General features: G+C 32.2%; 2 protein-coding genes across 3 annotated transcripts; one reads left to right on the plus strand and one right to left on the minus strand.

The window, feature by feature from the left end:
• Positions 1 to 1,465: 1,465 nt before the first annotated feature.
• On the plus strand, positions 1,466 to 2,686 carry LOC111902476 (uncharacterized). The gene has a single exon (XM_023898304.1). It carries the CDS (start codon positions 1,466 to 1,468, stop codon positions 2,684 to 2,686), a length of 1,221 nt encoding a protein of 406 aa, XP_023754072.1.
• An 807-nt stretch (positions 2,687 to 3,493) lies between these two features.
• Positions 3,494 to 6,545, minus strand: LOC111902467 (ubiquinone biosynthesis O-methyltransferase, mitochondrial). 2 transcript variants are annotated; one of them, XM_023898291.3, is made up of 10 exons: positions 6,388 to 6,545; positions 5,588 to 5,984; positions 5,409 to 5,498; positions 5,187 to 5,265; positions 5,010 to 5,087; positions 4,805 to 4,853; positions 4,654 to 4,703; positions 4,403 to 4,552; positions 3,958 to 4,038; positions 3,494 to 3,863 (listed from the first exon to the last, which is right to left on the minus strand). In XM_023898291.3, the coding sequence occupies exons 2-10, from the start codon at positions 5,803 to 5,805 to the stop codon at positions 3,756 to 3,758; spliced, it is 903 nt and encodes a 300-aa protein (XP_023754059.1). In that variant the 5' UTR covers positions 5,806 to 5,984; positions 6,388 to 6,545; the 3' UTR covers positions 3,494 to 3,755. The 2 variants fall into 2 exon arrangements, with proteins under 2 accessions (XP_023754059.1, XP_023754060.1); XM_023898292.3 differs by having other exon boundaries at positions 5,588 to 6,047; positions 6,388 to 6,540.
• Positions 6,546 to 10,341: the final 3,796 nt, after the last annotated feature.

Below are 10,341 nucleotides of genomic sequence, written 5' to 3' on the forward strand. Positions count from 1 at the left end.
AAAATATGAATTGTCCATGCATGGTGGATAAGAAGTGCTCTAAAAACTTTCCAAAACAATTCTGTAATCATTCGTTTGTTGATCAGAATGGTTTTCCGTTATATAGGAGAAGAGACGATGGTCATTTTGTAGAAAAGTGGGGTGTCAAGTTGGATAATAGAAATGTTGTTCCATACAACAAATATCTATTAAAAAGATATCAGGCACATATTAATGTTGAATGGTGCAATCAGGGATCTTTTATAAAGTATCTGTTTAAATACATAAACAAGGGTCCTGATAGAGCTACAGTTGTTGTTCTACCAACAAGGAATGAATGTGAAAATAATGATGTGGTCGATGAAATAATTGAATATTACGATTGTAGGTATTTATCTGCATATGAAGCATCATGGAGAATATTTAAATATGATGTTCATTGCAGGTATCCTTTTGTGTTTACACTACCTTTTCATCTTCCTTATTTAAATATGATGTTCACTGCAGGTATCCTTCTGTGGTTAGACTACCTTTTCATCTTCCTAATCACAACAGATTGTATATGGCGAAGACGATGATATCGACGATGTTCTGGACAAACCTTCTGTTGCTGCTTCAAAGTTCACATCATGGATGGAGTGTAATGCAATTAATAGTGAAGCACGAGATCTTACATATGTTGAATTTCCTATAAAGTTTGTTTGGGTGTTAAATGGTAGATTTTGGAAGCGAAGGAAAGTAGGAAAAGCCATTGGTAAAATTCATTCGGTTTCATCTAATCTTGGCGAAGCTTATTTTTTAAGGATTCTTTTAAATAAAGTTAAAGGACCGACATCATTTGATGATATTCGCACAGTAAACGGTCAAACATATATTTCTTTTAGAGATGCTTGTTTTGCACTCGGTCTATTAGATGATGACAAGGAATACATCGATGCAATTAAAGAAGCAAGTCATTCTGGATCTGGTTTTTATCTACGCTTCTTATTTGCCACATTGTTGATGTGTAATAGTATGTCTAAACCAGAGGCCGTTTGGGAAAATACATGGGAATATTTGGCAGATGGAATTCTATATAAACAACGAAAAAGGTTAAAGTCTCCAGATATTTCAATTATTTTCTTCATTTCTATTTAAAATAATTTATTTTAAATATCAACACCAATTAAATAATTATTATAAATATTATTAAATATTGTATTTTATTTTTTGAAATTAATTTAAAATTTATGGTGCAGACTTATCACTCAGTGAAGATGAAGTTAAGAACTTAACTTTGTTCGAAATAGAACAAATCTTACTTCGAAATAACTCCACTCTCAAAAAATTCACAAACATGCCTTACCCAAATGTTGAATCGGTTTCTTCTTCGAACAATCGACTTATCATTGAGGAGCTAGATTACGACATTCCCGTTATAAAGAATGACTTTGATCGTATGTTTCTTGCATTAACAAACGAGTAACGTAACATTTTCGTTAACATCATGAGTGTTGTTAAAGAAAATAAAGGAGGTGTTTTCTTCGTTTATGGTTATGGTGGAACGGGTAAAACTTTTCTGTGGAAGACAATATCTGCAGCAATTAGATCTGACGGTAACATTGTTTTAAATGTTGCTTCAAGCGGTATTGCTTCATTATTATTGCTCGGTGGTAGAACAGCACACTCTCGATTTATACTTCCATTTGAACTTACAGAAGATTCTTTTTGTAAAATAAATCCAGATGGTGAGTTGGCTAGCTTAATAAGAAAAAGCTCTTTGATAATTTGGGATGAAGCACCTATGATCCATAAGCATGCATTTGAAGCTTTAGATCGAACATTGAAAGATGTGTTAAGGTGTGGAAATTCTAGCATCTCAAATATTCCTTTTGGAGGGAAAGTTATTGTCTTTGGAGGAGATTTCAGACAGATTATACCTGTAGTTCCGGGTGGCAGTAGACAAAACATTGTTAATGCTTCTTTGAGTTCCTCATATTTATGGCAACATTGCAAAGTGTATAGATTAACAAAAAATATGAGACTCAGTGTTGGAAAGGATCAAGCTAATATAGAAAAAATAAAAGATCTTGCAATTTGGTTATTGGATATAGGAGAAGGCAAACTCGGTGGTCCGAACGACGGCAAAACGATTATCGATATTCTGGATGATATTCTCATTAATGCTCCAGATGATCCTATAGGTTCATTAATTGAGTTTGTATATCCTTTAATTTTGGAGAAGTATAGCAATACAAATTATTTCCAAGAAAGAGCGATACTTGCTCCAAAGAATGAAGTTGTTCAAGAAATAAACGACCGTTTGCTTAAGAAGTTCCCAGGAGATGAGGTTGAATATTTAAGTTCAGATAGCATATGTGAGTCCGAATTTGTCCATGATCAGTTTGATGCAAATTTATACTCTCCTGGTGTATTAAATGGTCTCAAAGTATTCGGTCTACCAAATCATAAGTTAGTTTTAAAAATTGGTGTTCCAGTAATGTTACTGAGAAATATTGATAAGAAAAACGGCTTATGTAATGACACAAGACTACAGGTGATATCATTGGGCAAACGTGTTATCGAGGCGCGTATAATAACTGGAACTAATATTGGAAACCGAACTTTTATTCCAAGAATGTTTTTAACTCCATCAGAAAAAAAAATTTTCATTCAAATTCACAAGAAGACAGTTTCCTTTGGCGGTATGTTTTGCAATGACTATTAATAAGAGTCAAGGACAATCATTATCAAAGGTTGGTTTGTTTCTCAAAGATCCATTTTTTTCACATGGACAATTGTATGTTGTATTATCTAGAGTTCAAAGCCCAGAGGGATTGAAATTATTAATTTTAGATAAAGATGGTAGACTAGCAAACAGAACTTCCAATGTTATTTATAAGGAAGTTTTTCGCAATCTATAACCAACTTTTTTGTAGCATCTTTTAGTTATTTTTAGCAAAGCACATTTCATCCATCGTAATAATAAGTAAATACTTTATAATTACGTATTATTATTATTCTTTTATATGTTAATTTCATGACAGACATCGTTTTTTTGTTTTGAATGAAATCAATTGTGATGTTTTTTTTTTTTTTTTGTCATTACTTAAACGTATGTTGCATTATATAAAGTATTTACTTTTATAAAATATGTGGATTTACATTTGTAATTAAATACTTAAAGTTTACAAATTTATTCTAAATAGAAAACATATCCTAAGAAAAAACAGACGAAAACAACAAAAATTTCATTAACCTAACGTACAATCGACATGAAAGATAAGGAAAAAAAGTAAAAAATAAAGGTTTTACAAATCTCCATTTGTAGTTAAATACTTAACAATTCTTGTGTAACTACATACCTACAAATAAAATCCTTATAAAAAATACAATATTAGTCTTCTAATTTAATGATATATTATTTATTACATAATTAAATTTAAAATTTTATTTAACATTAACATCCGTGAATTCCACGGGTTTTCACCTAGTTAATAAAATAAAAGAGTAACTTATACTATTTTTACAAGAGTTTTTGAAATGAAGATGTAATTTCATTATAACGATCATTACAGATAATGTATTTATAAAACATACAGTAATAATTTACAAAGTTCAATAACAGAATTTTTTATTTGTCATGATTTATATTCCACTTTTCAAAGCCAAACAAAAATGTGCAAGATTCTAAGGAAAAACTGTAGCTGTATTCCCAAAGAGCATTCAAAGGGGGATAACTTATTGATACAAAGAACAGTTGCAAACGAAACTACTCATTTTAGCTCAAAAAGGAATTACTCGCTGTTTTTAATCCCAAAAGCAATGAAATTGACACCCACGTCATCACTAAGAGACCATTGACCAGTCAAAGGATTGTACGCAAAACCAGCCATCTCTTCAACCTACAAAAATGGAGTCAAATAGCAAAACAAAAATAACTATAACTCTTTTTTAAACTTAATCTATGTTGACCAGAGTCAATATGCATTTGCTTACAGAAATTGAAGCACGTTGCAATGTCATTACAAGTTCTTCAGGAGTTAAAAAACTTGACCACTCATGTGTACCCTTTGGAAGCTGTTTAAAAAAAAAAAGAAAAAAAAAAGTTGTCACAAAAACTCTAAAATCTACAATCCAAATAAAACTTTAAAGAAAAGTCCGATATTATGTTGTAGATCAAGGTTTTTGATGAATCATATTCATTTTAGCAGTAAAAAAGTATGAGTAAATTACATTTTTGGTCCCTGAGTATTTTCATTTTTGGTCCTAAAAAGTTTCCCTTGCAATTCTGGTCCCTATTCCAAATAAAATGATTATCTTTGACACGTACATAGAGCAAGAAATGTTACAAGAACCTCAAATAAGGACCAAAATTGCAAGAGAATTTTTTTTTGGGACCAATAATATAATTTATTCAAAAAGTTATGATCATAATTCACACCCAATGCAGGATATATTCTGCTGCAACAATTGCAGTTGCATATGCTCTCATAGAACGGTTTATTGTTGAGATAACAGTAGCTCCATTAGACACTGTTAATGCTGACAAGGATTTGCAAAACTCAGCAGGATCTGCTACATGCTCGATCACCTTTAGAAAACCACAAAACACATATCTGTTAAATGTCTAATATGCCCTTCAATAATAACTTGATCAACATTTTGTAATTTAAGGGTAAATGATATGTATACCTCTAGAGCAATAACAGCATCAAACTTCTTTTGTTCTTCAACCAAATTTTCTGTTCACATAATTGTATATTTGTAACACAAAAGAAACATTATAAAAATTAAATTTGTATTATTTATAAAAGAGAAAAGTTAAATAAAGTATAGAAGATACCTGCAGTTGTGCACTGATATTCAATTGAGGAAGCCACAGGATCCAAATCCTAAAAAAGAAAGAAATACGAAGTTAAAGATACTTAAATTGTAAAATGGGTATGAATTATGATGTCAAGAAGGAAAGAACTCAAGAACAAAAGAAAAAAAAATGCATAAAATTAAGAATTGAAAAAGAAATGAAAATATTTTTTAATTAATCATACCGCATGAAGACGTGCAATCTTGATATTCTTATCCACAGCATCGATTCCAGTGACTGAAGCTCCCATACGAGCCAAAGGCTGACAAGAGTCGATAAAAATTTAAAAAATAAAAAAATTATGTTAGTGTCTTATGTTAATTATTTGTCTATTTTCCCTTGGATATGATATTAATTATACCTCAGATAAAATACCTCCTCCACAACCAACATCTACAAATTTTAGTCCTTCAAATGGCCTCACAGAAAATGGATCCTTTCTGTGAAAAAGTTAAAATTTTAATTAGTAAGTACAACGTGTTAAATGTTAATACAAGATAATAGTTCTATTGATGTGGAAAATGTATTAAAAAGATACCAATATGAATTATCAATTGAAGGATATATGAAAAGATGATAATACCCAAAATGTCTGCAAAGTGTTGACCGAATAAAAGCTAGCCTTGTAGGATTCATGACATGCAATGGCTTAAAAGGCCCTTCAGCATCCCACCTGTTTATTGTATGATATCATTCATCAATAACAGAAGTAGATATTTAAATGAATTAAAAGAAAAAACAAAGAAAAGGAAATGAGCTTACCAACTTTCAGCTATAGCAGCAAATTTAGCTAGTTCAGTTTGGTTCAAAGAAGAAGTAGAAGCTGCATGCTGAGTAGTGGTTGCATAAGGTTTGTTGTGAAGAAGGGGCTGGAAAGCTGTAATAAGAGCTGAATGTTTGAAATAACTACTTGAATTATAGAAGGAACGACCATTGTGTCGGGATAAGTTTCTTAATCGGTATAGACTCCTTGAAAACATTGTCAGTGGAATAAGATGTCGTCTGCTTAGTCTTCTTCAGTTTGATTCTTAATAAGCAAGTGTTATCTCTGAACTGGTTTCTCTACCAGTTGCATACTGCAGGTCTTTTGAGATTGGCAAATGGAATCTGGTGATGATACTCCTTTCACTTGTGTTTTTCAAGCAGATTGTTTTGCAAACTGCAATGCCAGCTTTTCATCAAACACTTGGTGTGCAAGAAAATACTACCAACCCAAAGAAAACTATAACCAGAAGAAAGAATAGTAAGCATGCAAAAAGAATTCTTAAACGACCTTTGGAAGAATTAGCACTTGAACGAAAGAGAAATTGGATAATTAATCTCAGTGAGAAGTCGCTGAAAGTAACCGCAAACCAAAAGGGGTTTATAGATTAAGATGATGCCATCAGTCACAAACTTTATAGAGATATGCACTCAATGTAGACAAATGGAACGGGCGCTATGACTGATGATGAGTTCTAGGTTTATAGATCAATTTGACAAAGCTTTGATTAACTGAAGTTCGATTCGTTACTTTTAGTAGGGTTTAACACCATGAACACATAAAAGTCGAGATTTTTTACCTGATTTTACGCCAGAACCGTTTTATCTTCTCTGATAATTCACGAAATGACAAATTTTGAACTCGAAGATCCAACAAAGCGAGTTTAGGTGGTCTCAAGCGGTGGACGTTGTGGGCATGTGATGCAGTTAAGATACTCCCTCTTTGTTCATCGAAAAAATATAATTAAAAAAATATTTTGAATATTTGTGTTTATTTGTCAATAAAGTTTATTTATTAGTATATATTTATTATATTGATTTTATTCTATAGAGTTTTTAAGAGAAATAAAATAAAAAAAATTAAAAAAAAAAAAAAAAAAAAATCTAAACTATGACTACGAAATCTTGATCTTGATATTAAGATTTAACATTCAAATAACGTTCACACTAGATTTTCAGTGTATACTCATGGATGTGATGTTGATGTGTTGCTGCAACAACTCTCATTTCAACCAAACGTCTTAGGATGGTTTGGTGTAGCTTTTCAACCCCGCTCTCTCACTTTTTGTCTGCCACCTTATTGTCATGTTATTTTTCTTTCACTCTATCTCACTTGTCTTACTAGTAGGATATGGTCACATAACACTAACCTTAAAATAAGCAACAATAGATATTGTATTGTATAGGATCAAAAAACATGTAAAAAGAGAGAAGAGATGTGGCAAAATAATGTTGTGTGAGGAGGGTCACCATACCAACGCACACCAGGCGGTGTGTTGTTCACTGTACCACCGTAGTGACACCTTGACTCACTGTAGTGTGCGATATTGGTACTCCTATTGACCTTACAACAACAAGAAATCCAACCTTCTTAACCCCAAGTTGAGCTTGTATCGATACCAGATTTAGTACCCGAAATACAACTGTCCAAACAACCCAAAGCTTCTAATAAAAAAGAAGCCAAAAAAAAGTGTCATATAAAGTTCCTAAGAATTGGTAGGAAGTCGAACAAGTCGCATTAGCACGTGCTTCAATATCTACCTCCCAATTTAACATTACCATAAATGACCAAGCTTATAATTGTTTTTTAGAGCGTATTTTATAACATTTGTAACCCCACCCATTAAGCACTTAATTGGTTAAGCCAGTACGCGCGACGTACTCTCCAAATTAGCAACCCCACCCATTAAGCACTTAATTGGTTAAGCCAACATGCTAAACTCTCAAATCTGATTCTAAATGGTGACTTGATACGTAAAGTTGACAGCTTTACACCCATGCAAGACTTAATGGGGTCAGCACTCAAAAAGAAGCTTAATAAGAGTCTTAACACTTGCATGGACCAATATCTGACATAAAGTTTGCATTTTTATGGACAAGGGACCTCAAATGAGCAAAGATCTAACATCCATAGTTTCTGGAGTAGACCATAACTTCATGTATGACTTAAAAGACCCAAAAATGCATAAATAACACCATAAAATGGATCTAGCATAAAGGACCATCAAGATGAGATTTTTTTTACCTCAAAAGGCTTACTAAGGTGAAGATAACTCTGGATCTACAAGCTCAAGCTACTCCCAAGCAACCTCCAAGTGTTCATCTTCTTCTTTTTCTTTACCACAAAACACCAACAAACTCACTTTCAAGCTCAAATTTCACCAAGTACACTTAGGGTTTCGATATGAGGGCATAGGGTGATGGAAGTTGATCAATAAAATGTCCAAAAGGTGTTATAATTTGTTTAAATAGGGTGCAAACCCTAAAAATTAGGGTTTACCCCTGCACCACGTACGCCATGCGTACTCTACGTACGCGGGTGAATCCTGTGTCCAGAAAAGAGCTAGTACGCTAAACGTACTCATAGAGTACGCCCCCGTGTACTAGCTAGGGACCAAAAAGACAGAGATTTTGCATTAAAGGCTAAAAGGGAAACATACCAAATTATGAATGTTATAACATTTCTACACGGAAATGGGAATGGGTGTTTATCGGAATAATGACAGTCTTTCTTCCAAATCCAAATGACAGGACAAGAAAGCTAAAATTAACGAGTTCAACTAGATTTACAAGCAATCAATATAAAAATGGAAGAAATGATTTTAACCAAGGTTATCAAGGGCGTGTTTGGCACGGAGCTTTTGGAAACGTTTGGGAGCTTCTAACTTCTAGCTTTTGATAAAACGCTCTAGTTTAAACAAAAAGCTTCATTTGGCAGTAGGAGCGTTTAGCTTTTAGTTTTAACAAAACGCTCCGATGCTAAAAGCTACTTCATGTAGCATTTAACAAAACGCTCATGAACTTTTGAAATCAATTTCCATAATTACCCTTAAAAATATATTTATATATTTATTTATTTTCAATAACTGTCCTTTTATGTCCTTTTATATATTTTAAAAGCTTCTAGCTAGTTTTGTCAAACATTCATATAACAAATAAAAGCTACAACTTCCCGCTACCAGCTATCTGCTACATGCTACCAGCTACCCGCTACCAACTAACCGCTACCCGCTTCAAACTAACAACTACGTTTGCCAAACATACCCCAAGATCGGTATCCTGTGTAGGATCGTTTTTGGGTTTGCAAGATCATGTTCATAAGATCGGGACCCTAAGATCCCACAAAATAAAACATAATTTTAATTTATAGTTTCAAAACATGAAAAATATCTCAAACATTCAATTTTCCATTTAAAAGCTATAAAAATTTCTAAACATTAGTTGCAACTCACAACACAAATGATAATCAGTAAAGTGGTAAACAGAAAAAACAGAAAAATACATAAAGTGGTAAATTCATTTTTTCCATTAAAAAAAAAGAAGAAAACAATGTAAGGTAGGATCGGATCGGATCCCAATCCTACGATCTTACGATCTTACATGCGCTCCTACGATCTTACGATCTTACATGTGATCTTACATGTTTAACAGATCAAAAAATTGCATTTAGTGAAGGTGGGCCCCATCAGAAAAGAAAAAGAAAAATCAAATTATTAAAGAAAATGGTACAAGTTAATAATAAAAAGTTGTTAATAAACTAAATAGAGACACTTTATATAACTTAATCTGGTAAACTATATATTAGTGTTTCTTTTTGACTTGATACATAAAGAACAACTTAATAGGGAAAGTCAGGGATGTAAGTCCTAACATTTACAAATTTGTCCTTGTTTATATTTACCTGACCATATATATCACCACAAACTGTGAATTGCTTTCCATGTGGAACTTTTACATCAAGACAGGGCAATGTCATTAGAGTTTTCCGAGTTTTTGTGACAATGTGAAAAGTATACTTACAACACAAACATCAAGATTAAGAGGTTTTAGTAACACAAACTTAGATATTTTAATAAGAAGTTCCAAAAATGAAAAATATCCTCTATGTAGGCCTTTTTGATGCTTGAATTCATGCATCATTTTCTTGATGAAGTATAGAGTCACTACAAGTCCTTCTATTCTTGCACCATCATATTATGGCGCCATATCTTGAGTTTATAGAGAAAGAAGGTTCAGAAAGAGTAGTTAACCAAATTTTTCAAAGTTTCGTTTAAATGTAACTTCTTGAAATTCTTGAAGAGTATGCAACTATATGAAGTGTAATTCAATATTTTGTGTGACAAAAATCGATATAATTCATGTATTTAAATGGGTTAAATGTATATTTATTCAACAAAGTTTTGTTTTTTCCATGTTTATGTAACAAAGTGGTTTTTTATAAGATATATGCAACGATGTTTCAATTTAACATCAAAAGATAAAATATATTTTTTGACTGGTTGAAACATGGTTGCATAGATTGGTAAAAAAAATGAAACATTGTTGCCTAAATTGGTAAAAATGTGAAATATTCTTGCATAAATTGGTAAACAAAATAAAAAGTGAAACATTCTTGCATGAATAAGCATTTAACAGATGTCATGTAACGAGGTAACCGGTTTCAAGTTACAAAGTTACAATGTTGCATATTTTAGTCCTAAAGCAAAAGGTGGTTGTGTACTTCTTCTAAAAAACTACTTTGTTGCATAAATTTA

This window comes from Lactuca sativa, chromosome 8, assembly GCF_002870075.4.
Source record: "Lactuca sativa cultivar Salinas chromosome 8, Lsat_Salinas_v11, whole genome shotgun sequence".
In the NCBI taxonomy this organism is placed as follows: Eukaryota; Viridiplantae; Streptophyta; class Magnoliopsida; order Asterales; family Asteraceae; genus Lactuca; species Lactuca sativa.

What these genes read in the sequence shown, in the direction of transcription:
- LOC111902467 (XM_023898291.3), bottom strand. Translation starts at nt 5,805, where the DNA reads ATGTTTTCAAGGAGTCTATACCGATTAAGAAACTTATCCCGACACAAT. An exon ending in ATATCAGTGCACAACTGCAG is followed by an intron (nt 4,704 to 4,804) that starts GTATCTTCTATA and finishes TTATGTGAACAG; the next exon opens with AAAATTTGGTTGAAGAACAA. An exon ending in TGCAACGTGCTTCAATTTCT is followed by an intron (nt 3,864 to 3,957) that starts GTAAGCAAATGC and finishes CCATTTTTGTAG; the next exon opens with GTTGAAGAGATGGCTGGTTT.
- LOC111902476 (XM_023898304.1), top strand. Translation starts at nt 1,466, where the DNA reads ATGAGTGTTGTTAAAGAAAATAAAGGAGGTGTTTTCTTCGTTTATGGT.